The sequence below is a fragment of the Artemia franciscana genome, chromosome 4 (genome assembly GCF_032884065.1).
Source record: "Artemia franciscana chromosome 4, ASM3288406v1, whole genome shotgun sequence".
Classification (NCBI taxonomy): domain Eukaryota; kingdom Metazoa; phylum Arthropoda; class Branchiopoda; order Anostraca; family Artemiidae; genus Artemia; species Artemia franciscana.
This window is the reverse complement of record NC_088866.1, coordinates 10,171,448-10,190,749: the sequence shown is the minus strand read 5'-3', so window position 1 is coordinate 10,190,749 and position 19,302 is coordinate 10,171,448. Positions and strand designations below refer to the sequence as shown.

The following is a 19,302-nucleotide window of genomic DNA, read 5'->3' as shown; positions in this document are numbered from 1 at the left end:
AGTTAAATAAAACAAAACAAGTTTTTCAACTGAAAGTAAGGAGCAACATTAAAACTTAAAACGAACTGAAACTATTACGTATATGAGGAGGTTCGCCCCCTCGTCAATACCTCGCTCTTTACACTAAAGTTCAAATTTTATTTCAATTGTTTGATAATGACCCCTTAATCACAAAGGCCATTTAATTAGAATAAATAGCTCTTTTCAAAGTACTAAAGAAAAATTATACAGCTTTTCCAATCGGGTCTGTTTGATTGAGTATGACGTGATCTACTTCGTAGATTGGTTTACTTACTTTTGTTTCCAAGGAATGATGATGAAGATAGGGGAAAAATGAAAATTTCGGATTCAATTTGCTTATACTTAATGAAAACTTCGCACTCTACTTTTTTAATAAAAATAAAATTCCAAAAATTGAAAAATGATTATAACCGTTAGATTGTTTATTTGAAATTTTGGGCCCCCTAAAATTTCTGCATCTGGTGCAAGTAAAATTTCGAATTCAAATTGCTTGTACTTAATACCAACTTCAGTCTTTACTTTTTTTTAACTTATCAAATTTGAAAAATTACAAAATTATATTTTATTATTATTCAAGAATTAACGACGCTTCTTAACTACTAAGGTCCCTGCGCCGGCCCTGTAGTGCATTCCTGCAGCGTGATTCGATCTCTGGGTCCCGTATTACCAAGCTAAGGTCAAATCCACTGCGCCACCACAGGACTACAAAATTATGTATGTATGTATCAGATTAACGACGCTTCTTGACTACTAAGGTCCCTGCGTCGGCCCTGCAGTGTATTGCTGCTGCATGATTCGATCTCTGGGTCCCGTATTACCAAGCTGAGGTCAAACCCACTGCGCCACCACAGGACACTACAAAATTATAATAACCGTTAGATTATTTATTTGAAATTTTTGCCCCTAAAATTTCTGAGCCCGGGGCAAGTGCCCCTTCTGCCCCCTTAAACCCTCCTGTAATATTGAAAACCTACTTGACGAGAATTCAGGACCGTGTAATAAAACCGTAGTCTAACACATTGTGATTCATATTGACATCAGAACCTTTCCTTCCCCTCAAAATGTGTTCCAACTTTACTTGCTTTCTAATTCATTGGTATAAGTACTAAAAAGTTGGCACTGAAGACAACAGAGCAATTTGGAACCCTTTTCAAGGAAAAATGAAGGTTCTAAAATTGATGTGGATGTCCTTGCAAAAAATTAAATAAAATAAAATTATCTTGCCGTAAGACAAACGTGCATAAATATTCATTCATTTATTACGTCATGTATGGTTACAACCTACGACTATGACGTCATCATTCATCAGCTTGTACATGAAAATACATTTTTTTGCAAAAAGTGACTATTTTAAACTATTTTTTTAATTATAAAAGGCACTAGATGTAGCAATTTCCTTTAAGATGAACCCTTAAACAGTTCCCTACGATCTTCCAGTGCCCAGCTATCTGAGTTAAAAAAAAAAACGAAAAAAAGATGCCGTCGATGCAGAATAGACATAGATCAGGCCACTTTTCTTGTTTTTCAAGCCGACATATTTTCTTTACTATTCAAGCCAAGAGACTGTATGTTTCCTATATAGGAGTTTCGGACAGGGTGGTTCTAATAGTGTACTTTGTGTCTCGATCTAACTCAATTTTTAGGAGTCGTGGGCTAATGTATTTCTTAGCATTGGACGTGATCGTCTCTTACTAGGTTGCAAGCTACTGCTGCAACGCAGATCTCTTACTAGGTTGCAAGTTACAGCTGTGACCCAGAATATAAGGAAACCTGATTACAAACAGGAAAAAGCCTACGGTTTTTTTGGAATAGTAAGAAACGAACTTTTCAATATTTAGACTTCTACCCATAAAATCATATGTTGAGTAGCAGAACCTGCCAAAGCAAAACTAATTTTTAAAATGTCTGGGTATTTTGCTAGTTTCAATTAAAAAATTAAAATAATGGCTCAGACATCATAAATATCTTTACAGTTTACATAATAACCTTTAGCGATTATGAACTGATAACTAAAATAAATATGAATTTGTTTTTTATGGAAATATAGCACAAGAGATACGCACTTTAGGAGTTAAACCAAAAAGGTTTTGCTCTAGAAGATAATCGTAACTTTGAAGTGTGAGATGAAATAAAACTTTCGTTGATTAAATCGAACAAAACACAAAACCAATTTTAAAATTTTCTCCAATTTGAATTACAAAATCAACATTATTCATCGGACCCTATAAATATTTTTGCAGTTTGCATAATAACATTAGCGATTCTGTACTAATGTAATTCTAGCTAACATTATAATATTGCATTTGCTTTTACGCCATATATGATTATAACCTAAGATTATGACGTCATTCATCAATCTTGTGCATGAAAATATAGTTTTTTGTGAAAAATTGATTTTATTTTAAAAATTATTTTTTAAATTACAACTAGTTTTTAAATACATCAGTTTTCTTTAAAATGAGCCATTAAACAGCTCTCTATGATGTTCCAGTAACCTGCGACCTACTGAGGGAAAAAAAGGAACAAAAGATGCCCTCGTTGCAGAATATCGTAATTCGAGCAACTTTTCTTATTTTTCAAGCCAATGGATTTTCTTAGTTATTCAACCTAAGGAGCTGCAATTTTTCTACATAGGGGTTTCGCACAATGCGATTCTAATAGCATACTTTGTTTTTCGATCTGACTCTATTCTTAGGAGTTGGGGCTACTACATTCCTTAGTATGGGGCGTGATCGTTTCTTACTAGGTTGCTAGCTACTGCTACAGCCCGGACTAAGAATTTATTCCATCATTGCTGAATTCGTGTCTAGTAGCCAATTCTTAGGCTAATCCGTGCTTTATTCTTATTTGTACCTGATTGAATCTAATACTGGTATATTTCTTTTTATTAGTTGTTTATGTTTGGCGGATTTATGGCGGAGAACAAAAGGAAAGCATAAAAAAATATTCATTTAACCCCTATAAGGAGAGACTAAACTTTGAATGAACTAGAAAATTTGGAAAATGATGTTTGGTATAACGTTGCTTCAAAGTGTACTAATTAACTATATTACTCTTTTAAGATATTTTTTTTCTTTTTCAAAAGGTCTCTATTTTTTCAGCTCGGACTGGAACCCTGTTCAAGAATTTGTTGAATATTTTCGAAAACTTAAACCTAGCATGAATGACAGGAATCCTTGGTTCTATGAATACTGGGAACAGGTAAGCCCTCTGAATTAATATCATTAACTAATCCCCAAGCCATGCCACATTCGCACCTCTCTATGAAACTAACAAGATTATGAATCATATGTTTTTTCCTTGGTTTGACAATGGTGTGACTTTGTAAGCTCAGCCGGAGTTGACCCAGCTCTGAATAGGCACTTGGAGAAATCTGGTGAAAAATACGGGAAGCTTCAGATGTTTTGCTCCCTGCACTCCCGGCCGAAGGCATTAAATAAGGAAATCGGTACCGGCGCAACGTGGACCACTGGTCAGCATGCGACAAAATTTTTGTTTTATTTGACCGTCACATCTCTACATGCGGTCACATCATCTACTACAGAATCAGTAATTGAAATGACAAGAGATCGGTTCGAGAAGCTTTTATCAACACTAATTTTCTTGCAGCTATTACCTATAAGACTGAGCTCTAGTTGTTTTTACATGAATTATTTTACAAATATAAAACTATTGTACAAAGCTGCCATCTCTTCTAATTAAAATAAAAAACTTCTGTAAGTCAATGCTCTGATTTGTAAATCCTAATTCTTATGCTTAAAATTGCACAATGCTCAACTCAAAAATAATTTAGGGGACACATGATTGGCACTTTAGTCGGTCGTAAGTTTGATTTTATCAGCAGGCATGACTATAATGTGGCCTGGACATAAGTTTCGTGACGAAATACGTTTTGACTTTTTTTTTAGTTTGGTCTGATTTTGGCTTTGGTTTTTTAATTTATATTTATTATTTATTTTGTTCAAATTCATATTCGCACCTTTTTCATGCTGCCAGGCGTCATTATGTTTTCCAACAACAATATCTTATTCTCTGTCGATAAGAAGACATGCTTACATTTTATTCCTTTATGAAATTATTTAAATTAGTAGCAGATTCAAAAACACTTTTATGCATGAATTATTCAGTTCTTTTTTATCTAAACTTAAAATGAATTAGTTGTTATTTTTGTCTTCAAGGTTACCATCAACTTCCCAAGAAAATTGATTTTGAAGTCATTGGTACTGCTGTGCCATCTATTTTTAGATTAAAATCAAAATATAAAGGAAGGAGAAGCAAAATGCTAATGAGAGTTCCAGATTTAAATGTAATAGGGAGAAGGGAGCTAATTATCAAAATAGTTTTAGCATCTTAGACCTTAGTAATTGGTCAAGATTTTGCTTCAGAAATTGTCTAGGATGAAGTGAGGGCAAATTGCAGTGTTCGTGTCTTCACTTAGAGTTTCCTTAAATAGTGGTATGGGGCTTTTCTGAGAAAGAAAGATGTACTTAATATGCCAAGTAAGATAGTAACACCACCTTAACGGCCCCAAAGCAGTAAAAAACTTTTCCATGAGGAGTGGTAAAATCCGCTAACATCGTAAAAACAAGATAGTCAATGGAGACATCCATATCACATCTCAAAATTGGTACCGCATACCTTATATATATACATACAATTTAATCTTCGTCAAATATGCTACTATGATAATCCCATGATGTTCATCCCAATTTATTAATGCTTTCAAAGTGTTAAAAACTTCCCGGTTTCTCTTCTTTCTTTCTTTATTTCACAGTGTGTTTACCGGTCTGAAACTGTTTCTAATGAATATCAATATGTTATTTTGCTTTGAAGAATATGGAAGATGATTCGTGTCCTGAAGAGTCGGAAGAAGATAGCTGCAAAGTAAGAAAAGTTCATGATTCTTTTACAGAAGTCGCAACTGTTGGTGCAAAGATGATTCAGTCAGTCTACCTTCTTGCTAGCTCCCTCGTTAGGGTCCAAAAAGAAGCCTGTCAGGGCCATAGACACATGAAAGAATGTTCTGTTGAGAGGTAAAATCACAATTCATCTTTTTTTGACAAAAATAAAAAAAATTTTGACAAAACTATTTTTTTGAAAAAAAATTTTTTTTGACAAAAATTTTTGACAAAAAAATTTTTTGACAAAATATTTTTTGACAAAATATGCTTTTTTTTTACAGAAATAGCTCCAAAAAGAAGCCTGTCAGGGCCATAGACACATGAAAGAATGTTCTGTTGAGAGGTAAAATCACAATTCATCTTTTTTTGACAAAAATAAAAAAATTTTGACAAAAATATTTTTTTGAAAAAAATTTTTTTTTGACAAAAATTTTTGACTAAAAAATTTTTTTGAAAAAAATTTTTGACAAAAAATTTTTTTGACAAAATATTTTTTGACAAAATATGCTATTTTTTTGACAAAAATAGCTCCAAAAAGAAGCCTGTCAGGGCCATAGACACATGAAAGAATGTTCTGTTGAGAGGTAAAATCACAATTCATCTTTTTTTGACAAAAATAAAATAAGCTTTTTTTGTTTTTACTAATTAATACCATGCGTAATTCAATCCTTTGTATGACAGTGATTTCTCCATTTGAAAGAAAACATAAATCCATTCTAAATAAGAAAATGTGGCCATCAAATAAATTCGGACTGAATAGGCTTTGAAAAAAGTAGTAGCGATTCCAGGGCTCCTGCGATTTGCCCTAAATTCTGACGTGCTTTGGTATATTAGGATTTAATCCGAGTTGATTCAGATAGCAATGTCTAACACTGTTTACTAAAAATTCCCATATCTACTGCTTTATCTTACAACTACTGCTCATCAAAGCAACCAATATGCTGTCAAGTTATGCTCATCAAACTACTCATGCTCATGTCATGCTCATGTCAACTACTGCTCATCAAAGCAACCAATATGCTGTCAAGTTATGTTCATCAAACTACTCATGCTCATGTCATGCTCATGTCAACTACTGCTCATCAAAGCAACCAATATGCTGTCAAGTTATGCTCATCAAACTACTCATGCTCATGTCATGCTCATGTCAACTACTGCTCATCAAAGCAACCAATATGCTGTCAAGTTATGCTCATCAAACTACTCATGCTCATGTCATGCTCATGTCAACTACTGCTCATCAAAGCAACCAATATGCTGTCAAGTTATGCTCATCAAACTACTCATGCTCATGTCATGCTCATGTCAACTACTGCTCATCAAAGCAACCAATATGCTGTCAAGTTATGCTCATCAAACTACTCATGCTAATGTCATGCTCATGTCATGCTCATGTCAACTACTGCTCATCAAAGCAACCAATATGCTGTCAAGTTATGCTCAACAAACTACTCATGCTCATGTCATGCTCATGTCAACTACTGCTCATCAAAGCAACCAATATGCTGTCAAGTTATGCTCATCAAACTACTCATGCTCATGTCATGCTCATGTCAACTACTGCTCATCAAAGCAACCAATATGCTGTCAAGTTATGCTCATCAAACTACTCATGCTCATGTCATGCTCATGTCAACTACTGCTCATCAAAGCAACCAATATGCTGTCAAGTTATGTTCATCAAACTACTCATGCTCATGTCATGCTCATGTCAACTACTGCTCATCAAAGCAACCAATATGCTGTCAAGTTATGAAGTTGATGGAATCGGGGATTAAGTTTAATTCAAAATGATCAACAAATTTTGGCTCCTTGTAACAAATTTTGGCTCCTTGGCTCCAACAAGTAGCGTGCACATATTACCTTTTGGTGAGATGATCTTCGCCTTTAAGTATTCTCTGAAAGTTCCAACTTAATACCCAAAACAATGTTAGTGGAAACAGATGAAGCAAGGGCGATTGAAGTCATGGAATTATGGGAAATTCTGTTGGAAAGTGAACTTAGTCTCATAGCTCCACATATCAAAACCTTATCAGAAATGTGTTTGAGCATTATAAACAACAAGGAGCTTTTTCTCTATAGAGGCCCACCTTTGTCTCTAAGGAGGCCCGCAGATACCACATACAGAATATTGGAATATAACCAAGGATATTTAAAGAAGAAAAAGTATAATTCACTCTCTGCCTATCCACAGTAGGGTTTGCCATTCAATTTGTAACAATGATTGACTTTAGGTAAAACTTCTCTATTACTAAAAATGAAGAATATAAGCCCATCAAGATTAGTACAAAAGGATTTTTTAACTTATGTTTATCCATTATAGTAAAATGATAATCTACAGCTTTAATTAAGCAACACAATGAGACATTGTATCTCATTTTTCAAGTAAATAAATTCTGTAAAATGTGGATTTTGTGGAAAATATTAGATTTATTACCATTCAAGCCAAAATAGATTTTTTTTTTTCTTTGCTTGCAAATAAATTAGTTGGAGAAACGGCATAAATTTTTACCAAAAGAGTGATTCATTTCCTGAAAACCTAGTAGGAATAATATTTTCTTGAAAATTGGCCACTCTCCCTTAAGAAATTTCTTACTATTGGGCACCCGCGTTCTAAAAGAAAAATGAAGTGATACATCTACGCTGAAGTACTTTTTCGTCAGCTTGAAGCATGTCTAATATAATCCGAGTCTCATAATGTTTATAAGCTGCAGCCCATAAAAAAACACGTATAGTTTCCCTTATCATTCAAGTAATTATCGAAATACTTTATATCTATTGCTTGTCCGTATTTTCAATCCAAAAACATTCCATAGTCATGCATCGATTTATTTTTTATTTATTTTTTTACTTGGTTTTATTAAATTAAGGATATATTGTTTATCTTTTTTTATTTTTATTAATGTTTTTGTACAGCATTTTATTGATAATTTGGACGACTGTATTGTTATGTCTGGTGTGCCGTCGTGTCAATAGTTGTCAAAGCACTGAAACCCTATTAGACTTTGGTGTCTCTGTGATAAGGCCAAGTTGATGGCACATATTTCATTCATTCTTTTTTTCCTTGAAAGGATTTTTTTTTGTGTAGGTCGTATGTATTTCTTTTTCGTGGATTAATTAGAACTTTTCTGACCTCAGCTATTCTGTTGATGTTGCGTTAGTTTTTGGCTAGATTGCTTGATGCTAGACAATCATTTAAGGGTGCGACTTCATTCAAGCGCATGGTTTTAGGATATTAGCAATGAAAGCAGGTTTTTTCCCTTTTGAATTTTTCTTTCATCGGCAATTTTTGTCTTTTTCACTGTTTTGTTTTCTGCTTTTTCTTCTGCTTTTTTGTTCTTTCTTGCCTTGTATTAAAAAAAAATTAATTTCTGACTATCTTGACTGTCCCATTGTAAATTATAAATAAAATGAATGGGTAACATATTAATAACGGATAAAACTGTGAAGACTTTAATATTTTTAAGACTTTAGTAAAATTTTAAGACTTTTTATTTCCCTTTTTACTTGTATTGATTAAGAAAAAATAATATTTAACCGAAAATCTACATTAAATGAAAAAGTGCACTTAAAAACCTACATTAAATTAAAAATGAGCAGATGTTAAGTCAAATAATTTTTCAGCTGTCCAACTACAATAAAAAGCAATCAATAAATAAATGAAACCCAAAACGAACAAAATTTAAAATAAATAACCAATTCAAATTGAAAACCAGGAGAAACTAAAATGATTAGATCTAATACCCCTCGACTTTCTTAAGACCAGAATATAATTATCACTCCACTGAAAACAATATTTATTTCAAGCGAAGTGTCTTTCATTTCTTATATCATTGAAAAAACAAATCTCCATTATAACCAAGATTACTGAAAAAAGAGAACGAATGAATATGGATTTACAGTTTAATATATATATATATATATATATATATATATTTATATATATATATATATATATATATATATATATATATATATATATATATATATATATATATATATATATATATATATATGTATATATATATATATATATATATATATATATATATATATATATATATATATATATATATATATATATATATATATATATATATATATATATATATTAAAGCTCTAGTTGCCTTAAGTAGCCAAACATTGGAGTGCAACTAGGCCTCCTCCCCCACTTTTTTATTATCAAAATCGTCCGGTCAAAACTATGAGAAAGCCAAAAAAAAATGAAAGTGCAAATTTCGTGTTTATTATTCATATGTGGTGAGCCAAAATCAAAACATGCATTAATTCAAAAACCTTCAGAAATTAAATGAAAAAAGAAGTTTTTTAACTGCAAGTAAGGAGCGACATTAAAACTTAAAATGAACAGAAATTATTCCGTTTATGAAAGGGGTTGTCCCTTCCTCAACGCTTCGCTCTTTACGCTAAAGTTTTTTATTTTTTTAAAAGAAGGGTTGTGAGAAAGAGTCAAACTTTAGCGTAAAGAGCAAGGCATCGAGGAGGGTACATCCCCTTTCATAAACGGAATAATTTCTGTTCGTTTTAAGTTTTAATGTCACTCCTTACTTACAGTTAAAAAACTTTTTTTTTCAATTAATCAATTAAAAGAATGTCTAGATTCCGTGCATCTTTAGGGACGGATGGGCCAACGCGCAATAATGCTGCTTCTGTAGCCAAAAGCTCAATACTGTATATAGTTTCTTGATAATTTTATACTGACTGGCCATCTCAGAATTTTCCTTTGGTAGCTTTTTGCCTGTTTTGGGCAAAAATTTTGTTTTGTATGAAACAATGACAGGAACGTCGCTTTGCTCTGGATTGATATTTTTTGCTATTTAGAAACGGAAGTAGAACTTTTACTTTAAATCCGAATGAATCTGTTCCCGATTTTCTATGACAGTTGGTTCGACATTATCGCCCCTGAGAAAACAAAGAAACGCACAACTGGAATCATTCCCCTAGGAAGAAATTCTACATTCCCCATTGTTGTAGGTAGGAGCTTCAAACCTCTGCAACAGGGTTCTTTCATATGTTAGATCTAAGGCTATAGTTTTCATCAACATCCCTAAACCTTTTGAAGGTTTTCTGCCCCTTTTTCAAGATTGAGTAAATTTTATTAGGCTCGTAACTTTTGGTGGGTGCCCTTGAAATTAAATGCTTTCTACATGTTTATACTTATCATAAAAAGTCGTTCAAGCTCTTTTTTCAGAGCATTACTATTAGCCCGGGTAGCTCTTTACTTACTGCTCGTTACCACGAACGGATTGACGACTTTTACAATGTGTATAAAAAATTAGGTTTTTTTCTTCTATGCCCTTCTCCAGGAAAGCTGTCGAGTCAGAAATACTAATGACATTTTCAGTTTGACTGTTTCTATTGGGTATTTATAAAGTTCAGTTTATTCTGTTTTTCATTGTCCAAATATAGTTTGACTTAATTGCTAAGTATTTATGTCTCCAGGTTCTACGATAGATTGCTCTTAAATGAATTCATTCGAAAGACTGGCACTGACCGAGTTGATTTCAATGAGACAGACTTTCGGCTGACGCCTGATGGCTATGGTGACATTGATGTTGCTGTTTGGAATATTAGACGGGCACCATCGCAAGACCGCTTTATTCGATCGCCTGTCATAATGAAAAAAGTAACTACTTTCTACTTTTTGTTTTTTCTTCTGAAGTACATAATCCTAAAAATTGTATGAGGTCTTTGCTGTAGTTTTGATAGGACTCCTGAAACTGTCACATATTTTTTCAACTACAAAATTTGTTACTTTTACATTAGTACTTTTGTTATATATATTTCATTATGTCATGTAAAACCTCTTGGGATATATTTATAATAGACTAGCTGTTGGGGTGGCGCTTCGCGCCACCCCAACACCTAGTTGGTGGGGGCGCTTCGCGCCCCCCCCCCAAGCCCCCCCGCGCGCGTAAATCGTTACGCACCATAATAGTTACGCGCCATTGTAGTTGTGTCCCTATGTCCCACCTGTGAATATAGATAGATATATATATATATATATATATATATATATATATATATATATATATATATATATATATATATATATATATATATATATATATATATATATATATATATATATATATATATATATATATATATATATATATATATATATATATATATATATGGTTTTAACTACGTAAAACTTAGATTTTTTAGTTTTTTTATTAGTTTTTAGTTTTTTTTTCTTTTTAGTTTTTTTGTAGTTTTTACCTTCTTTTTAGTTTTGTTAGTTTTTTTTTTTACTTATGTCCTGGTCGTCATTTATACTCCTTGTGTCCCGGTGCTTTGTTGATTGCTAATCGAACATTCCTTTTGTCCTGGTCGCTTTCTCTTTGAGTGTCGTCATTTATTTTTTTCTTTTTTAGTTCTTTTAGTTTTTACCTTTTTTAGTTTTTTTTAGTTTTTTAGATGAAATTTTTTTTAGTTTTTTCCTTTTTTTCTTTTTAGTTTTTTATTGGTTTTACCTTTATTTTAGCTTATTTTTCAGTTTTTTCCTTTTTTTTTAGTTTTTTTTTATTTTTTATTTTTTTTAGTTTTTTACCTTTTTTTAGTTTTTTTAGTTTTTTTAGTTTTTTAGCTTTTTTACTTTCTTTATTAGTTTTTAGTTTTTTTTGTAGTTTTTGCCTTTTTTTAGTTTTTTAAGTTTTTTTGTAGTTTTTTATTGGTTTTTACCTTTATTTTAGCTTATTTTTCAGTTTTTTCCTTTTTTTAGTTTTTTTTAGTTTTTAGTTTTTTACCTTTTTTTAGTTTTTTTAGTTTTTTTAGTTTTTTAGCTTTTTTATTTTTTTTATTAGTTTTTAGTTTTTTTGTAGTTTTTGGCTTTTTTTTAGTTTTTTTAGTTTTTTAGCTCTTTTATTAGTTTTTAGTTTTTTTTGTAGTTTTTGCCTTTTTTTAGTTTTTTTAGTTTTTTAGCTTTTTTATTTTTTTTATTAGTTTTTAGTTTTTTTTGTAGTTAGTTTTTTTAGTTTTTTACCTTTTTTTATTTTTTTTAGTTTTTTAGTTTTTTAGCTTTTTTATTTTTTTTATTAGTTTTTAGTTTTTTTGTAGTTTTTGCCTTTTTTTAGTTTTTTTAGTTTTTTAGCTTTTTTATTAGTTTTTAGTTTTTTTTGTAGTTTTTGCCTTTTTTTAGTTTTTTTAGTTTTTTAGCTTTTTTATTTTTTTTATTACTTTTTAGTTTTTTTTGTAGTTTATGCCTTTTTTAGTTTTTTCAGTTTTGACGTCACCTGATCCAGTTTTTTCAGGTGACGTCACCTGATCCAAATAGATTGTCAGGTTTACCGACTCTTGAACATGCAACATATAATGGTCCATGGGAAAACAATCTGTATTCAGATCTATACCTCATGATTCTAATGATTGCCCTTGAGCTTTGTTGATGGTGATTGCTAATCGACCATTCCCTGTCCCGGTGTCCCGGTCGTCATTTATATCCCCCTGTTTCCCCCGGTGTCCCCGTTGTAGTTGTGTCCCTGTGTCCCGGTCGTCATTTATATTCCCTGTGTCCCGGTCGTCATTTGTATCCCGGTGTCCCGGTCTGTATATACATTCGTTTTTTAGTTTTGTTTTTCTCCTTTATTTTTTTCCTTTTTTTTTTCTTTTTTAGTTTATTTAGATTTTTAGATTTTTTAGTTTTTTTATTAGTTTTTAGTTTTTTTTTCTTTTTATTTTTTTTGTAGTTTTTACCTTCTTTTTAGTTTTGTTAGTTTTTTTTTTTACTTATGTCCTGGTCGTCATTTATGCTCCCTGTGTCCCGGTGCTTTGTTGATTGCTAATCGAACATTCCTTTTGTCCTGGTCGCTTTCTCTTTGAGTGTCGTCATTTATTTTTTTCTTTTTTAGTTCTTTTAGTTTTTACCTTTTTTAGTTTTTTTTAGTTTTTTAGATGAAAATTTTTTTTAGTTTTTTCCTTTTTTTTCTTTTTAGTTTTTTATTGGTTTTTACCTTTATTTTAGCTTATTTTTCAGTTTTTTCCTTTTTTTATTTTTTTTTTTATTTTTTATTTTTTTTAGTTTTTTACCTTTTTTTAGTTTTTTTAGTTTTTTTAGTTTTTTAGCTTTTTTACTTTTTTTTATTAGTTTTTAGTTTTTTTTGTAGTTTTTGCCTTTTTTTAGTTTTTTCAGTTTTTTTTAGTTTTTTATTGGTTTTTACCTTTATTTTAGCTTATTTTTCAGTTTTTTCCTTTTTTTTAGTTTTTTTTAGTTTTTAGTTTTTTTAGTTTTTTGCCTTTTTTTAGTTTTTTTAGTTTTTTTAGTTTTTTAGCTTTTTTATCTTTTTATTAGTTTTTAGTTTTTTTTGTAGTTTTTGCCTTTTTTTAGTTTTTTTAGTTTTTTAGCTTTTTTATTAGTTTTTAGTTTTTTTGTAGTTTTTGCCTTTTTTTAGTTTTTTTAGTTTTTTAGCTTTTTTATTTTTTTTATTACTTTTTAGTTTTTTTTGTAGTTAGTTTTTTTAGTTTTTTACCTTTTTTTAGTTTTTTTAGTTTTTTTAGTTTTTTAGCTTTTTTTATTTTTTTTTATTAGTTTTTAGTTTTTTTTGTAGTTTTTGCCTTTTTTTAGTTTTTTTAGTTTTTTAGCTTTTTTATTAGTTTTTAGTTTTTTTGTAGTTTTTGCCTTTTTTTAGTTTTTTTAGTTTTTTAGCTTTTTTATTTTTTTTATTAGTTTTTAGTTTTTTTTGTAGTTTTTGCCTTTTTTTAGTTTTTTCAGTTTTGACGTCACCTGATCCAGTTTTTTCAGGTGACGTCACCTGATCCATCCACAGATCCACACACAGACAACTTATTTTTATATATATAGATAAATATGCATAACAGTCGATTTTATTCTTTCTTTCTCTACATTTAAATTTAATAATTGTAAAATTATATGTTAATGGAAATGAGATAAACATCGACGGGCACTGAAGCAACAATAATAAATTCTTACCGTCGAAATTTCTTATGATTCCTTATGAGCCATATTAATTCATTTACAACTTATTGTTTTGCACCTCAGCTCTATTGCTTCTACTTTTCTTCATTTTTTACAGAGCCATTTACTAATTGGCGCAGAGGGTGACGCGATTAAAAGGCGCGGAGTGGAGTTTTTTTTTTACTCTAATTCGGTCAAGGTGGCAAAGACGTTATTGTGGCAGCTTTGTCTGGGTCATGAAGATTGCCCTATTCGGAAGGGAAATAATGCACTGGTTAGCCATTTCAGTGACATAATTACTTTATTGAAATTACTTTATTGAAAGTCAGTCGGATTCTCTGCAAGCGGCCTCGGTGTTCTAAGAGGAACGCTACAAGAATACATGAAAAAAGTTGAGAAGCTGAATATCCTTCTACAAAGTCTGGACCTGAGTTTCTTTACACAGTTTCATGTACTTTTTTTCATCGGGTTCAGTTATCTTTAGCTTGATAACGGCAAGAGATAAGGTTTGAAAACTGTTCTTTTCTATGGGAGTCGCAAAATGAAAGAAAAGGGTTCTCTGTGATTCGTAGAATTACCAGCAATTAAAAAAAATCCAAGGTCTATATGTCAGTACACAAAGGATAGTCTGAACAAGAAACAAGACGAATCTGTCCTAGCTATTAAGGTGGACTTGTTAGAGATCATGTAATGCTAGCCTTGGCCTCGTTTAGAATATGAAATCATCTCTTTGAGGGCAAAGATCAAAAATGTTCTATCTTTCCAAAGTTTCTAAGTAGAATGTGGAAAATCTAAACTGGAAATGTCACATTTTGTCTTCTTTCATTAATGAAATGTTTTATTTTGGTCGAATTTTATTAGATTATGTATGCATACGTATTTTGCACACTATTATATGCATGCTATTTTAATCGCGTTTTCTGAAATTATGTATGCATACAAGGTTTGTCTTAATAATAGGCTGAAACAATTCCATCTGTGGTCTAAATTATAGCTGGAAAAACTGGGGAGGGGGGGTAGAATCTTGTCAATTGCTCATCTACTAAAACGATATGTTAGATCAAAATCAAATTCACTGGAAGTATAAGCTAGTGCTCTAGTTTTAATTTGGGGTGACCAGAGACAACCGGACCTCTGCAGAGAGAAAAGATGATCCCAAATTCATGAAATTATGATATCTATCATAAGGAGCTTTGAATTCTCAACCAAATGTGTTGGGTAGCAGGGAGCAGAGGTGTCACTAGCCAAAACGTTTGGGAGGGGGAGCCATGTTTCACCAATTCATTTTTACAGACTGATTTGAGCCATATTGATTTTAAGATTTCTTTACTTCTCTTTTACCAACTGAGATCAGTCTTCTTCCAAATTGATTTCACGTCATTTATTTCCATCACTCTATTTACCTAATAAAAATAAACAGACAAACATGTTAAACAAGTGGCGTTTCAGACCACTATTATACTGACTCATTTTTTTGTTTTTTAACCTATTGGCTGACTAACTTCCTAGCTTTCGAGGACTAGCTTTCTAGTTATCCTTTTCGGTATCGGAATTGTATCCAAAAGCCCTGGGGGGTGGAAATGGATGGGAAGCTCATAAATGCTTGTCGTCAGGACATCTAACAGATAAAGTTGTTGCATTTGTGCCAAACTTCGTAGAAATTTGGCGAAGCATCTTTTTTATGGATACCCTTTGCCAATAGAAGATGTGCGATCACAGATGACTGTAATCACAATACTGTTATTTTAGCTCACTCATAAGTGTACTAAACATACCTCCAAGTTCCAGCTCAGAGCCTAAAACATAACTCTTCCTGAGTGTACCCTTTCTTTTGTTTAGTTCTCCAAAAGCTGAAAAAAAACTATGTAATTTGTTCCTCTTTTTCTAGGTGGGTCTTTTTGACAACAAACTGAAGCTCAATAGCAACCTTTTGACCTATAATGACCAGGGAAGAGAAGTTGTACTTAGTGATATATTTGGAAAAAATCCAGTCACGCTTCCTACTACAACAGAGCAAACCTCCACAACTCAGAGAAGAAGAATATCAATCATAACAAGAACACGTCCAACGACTGCTCAAACTGAGCCTATGACACATTCAGTAGTAGATTTGACTACATTGTCTGATCAGACAATTCAAAAATCATCAACAGCTGTTACTGTAACAGATTGTTTTAAAGACCCCTCATGTCTGAAGAAAATGCAAAATTTCAGTTCATCTGTAAAAGTCATGCAGGTAATAATTACTTGTCTGAGGAAGTAATTTGCTAGGCTAAAGTTACTGTTAGCATTGAGAAAAATAAAAACTGATGCACTTACGCCAAAATATAATAAAATTCAAAGATTGAATTCAGAAACTACACAAATTTATCTGTAAAAGTGTAAAGCGGCTCGTGGTAATGAATTTCCCGTAACCGACAACCTGTCCCTGAGATAACCAAAAAAGCAACTTTGTTATCATCATATACATGAACAATTTAATCATCCTGTTATTCCAAATCTTTGAAGTTGTATACTTTGAAGTTACGTATCATTGATCATTAGCGTCAAAAAAAAGTACATAATATTAGAAAAATGTGGAAATTGCCTTATAAATTTTAATCCCGACAGGAATCTAAATATATAAATCAAATTTGTAGTCTAAAGAGACTACAAATTCTCTATGCAAACGTACAAAGTTTTAAATGCTCAAAAATATTGTCACGAAGGCATGTTTTTTTTTGTTTTTTTTTTCACCGGGGTGATCATAGAAGACCAGTGGTGGGAGAATACTGAGAGAGAGATAAACTAAACAGAAATCCGTAATTCCACCCCTCCCTTCTCTGCTCTATGTTTACGTCTCAGTGTTCAACACAATTCCTCGGAAAGAAAAACAAACATAGAAACACGCCTTCCAAATATCTGAGAAAGTAAAATGCCGAATTCCATGTTTTCACTTTTACGAACTTGAAACCTCTAATGTATGGTTTTTGGAAATTCTAAATTGGCTGGCATAATTCTCATCAAGATTCATATACTTTCTTAGGATTTTCCCCATATTTTTAAATCATGCAAATTCTCTGATACAATTAACCTTTTATAGGCTCTTTTATGCTTAAACTAGGCCTTTTATCCCCAGGACTCTCTATTTTTCCGCTGAAGTTAAACTAGTGTTGCATTAAATTATAAATAGTATCTACGGCATAATGAAAGTTCAGAGTAATTGTAAGGGGCTTAGAGCTATGGCAGGTCATATCATGAACAGAAAGTATTGTGTTTATTCTATGTTTTGGTGCCACTCTCTATTTTTATTTGAAATATCTTTATTAGTTAGTGACTTCTAAACAAAATCAAACTGAGTATCTTGTTCAACATAGATTTTAACTGTTTCTAACAAACAATAATATTTCAGAAGTGAGATAAAAAGTAAATAGGTGGAAAGTTGCTTATATGTTATTTTTCTTTTTTTCACTTTCAGGCTCTGCTGGAAACATCAATTTAACACACTAAAATATTCCTAGAAATACAAATGCAATTTTTCAAAAGTGCAAGACATTTTTTTTCAACTTCTTTACCTAGTTTATTTACATCGTCTAGGCAACTAAATCAGTGACTAATCAGTGAAGCAGCATCTAGATAAACATTTTTGCAGCATTTTGCAGCATTACATTTTAGATAAAGTGACATTACAGAGTAGTAAATGCAAGAAAATAACCAGTAAATATTCATTAAAAGCAAAAGCGAAATAACGGAATTCCTTCACAAATGAATATTATTCCAGTAAAATATAATTGATTGGAGAACTTTTGTGAGACAGCTATGTGTGAAAAAAAATTGCATAGTCTGACTTAATGGATATCAACAAAATCATTATCAACAGCAAAGAGTCCTACAAATCTTAAGCAACATATAAAGTACATTGGGACCGAGAGGTCATCATCTTTAAGAAATCCCATACACCAGGCGGTGGATGCCATGAGCTTTTTAGCTTACGTAGCACTTTGAGATGCTCAAAGTGGTAACCCCTCGACCGGCGCAACTAGCTACCTCAGCATAACTTAAATTCTTAATCAATGAATATCCAATGTGGCTACTACCTCTACTGATACTGAGTCACTGATTTAGTGTATCAAAATACACCAGAAAATTGCGAACAGGCGAATCCCAACTTTGAAAAAAGTCCAAGGACTTTTCAGTTTTAAAAACAAACTAAGATACAGAAAAGATAGTTTTCAAAATATTGAGGGGATGGTAATTTCTTTCCAAAGTAATGCTGGCAAATTTGAGACGCTCACAAGGTGGGGGGAAGTTGTAACCCCTTGACTGGCAAAAATGGCTAAGACAGCCAGTTCGTCAGTATTACTTAAATTCTTAACCAATGAGTATCCAATATGGTTACCAAGTCTTCTTATACTGAGTCACTGATTTAGGGTTTCAAAATACACCAACAAATTGAGAACAGGCAAATCCTAATTCTGAAAATTTTAAATAGTAACTATTTAAATTAGTTAAGTAGCACGCATGTCTAATCTGGCTATTAATATCTATCGACTTTAAAAGGAAATACAAAAATGGATTAATATAAGGTTTGGTCCCAACTTGATTACCCGGTAACACAATAAAATCGACAATATAGCTCGATTTGATGAGGTGTGCTAAATTAAACATATTACAGATATACCCTATATACTATTACATTCTGAAGAATTTAGTTAGTGATAGTAACTCCCACATAACATCTAAATTTTTTATGCCGGGTGAGGTTGAAAAGTGCCCGGTTCGTATTTAGTTTACCTAGAAATTGTTTTATCCTAGAAAATAAACAATAAGATTATTTAATTGATCACATATATTTAATAAGATTATTTACATATAATTACATATATAATCACATTATTTAATAAGATCACATAATATGAACCTTCTAGGTGATTGCATATTTTTAATGGAATAGAAATAATGAACTGTGCATAGAGGGTAAATGATAAATGTTTTGCTATTTAAAGAGCTTTAGGGCTAGACTTCGTCTTTCCTGACGCAAAAGGGTTTTCAACTATCATAAAGCTAATTTATAATAAAGTTGAGCCAGTACTAATCACCAAAATTATTTTTACGATAGAAAAGAATAAATATAACCCTGTAAATCATCTTTTTCCATCTTTTACACTACATTTCTTCCACTTTTTTGTGCCTACTCGCAAGTTCTACTTTGGTTTTGTATAGTAGTTCTGTTTCTTTAACTAGTCTTAAGCAAGTAGGTCAGAGGGCTGCATGGGAATCTTATACCAATCGCAAAGATTCATCTATCTCCTGGGATTAAAAAAGGGGGATTTCACCGTACACAGACAACGAAAGCTTTGCTGCTCGAGAATGATCAAATACGACTAGTCGGTAGATATAACGATGCCATTATTTCATCTGTAAAGCTATTTGCATCCTCAATCTTGATGGTGTCTTAAAAATAAA

At 31.7% G+C, this 19,302-nt stretch overlaps 1 protein-coding gene across 2 annotated transcripts in view; it reads left to right on the top strand.

Moving 5' to 3' along the window:
• LOC136025973 (uncharacterized) overlaps window positions 1–19,302 on the top strand; it is a 157,772-nt gene that overhangs the window by 127,940 nt on the left and 10,530 nt on the right. For both annotated transcript variants that reach the window (XM_065702092.1, XM_065702091.1), the window contains exons 12-15: window positions 3,123–3,222; window positions 4,855–5,054; window positions 10,383–10,566; window positions 15,746–16,093. In XM_065702092.1, the coding sequence (XP_065558164.1) occupies window positions 3,123–3,222; window positions 4,855–5,054; window positions 10,383–10,566; window positions 15,746–16,093 (832 nt within the window). The remainder of the gene's footprint in view (window positions 1–3,122; window positions 3,223–4,854; window positions 5,055–10,382; window positions 10,567–15,745; window positions 16,094–19,302) is intronic.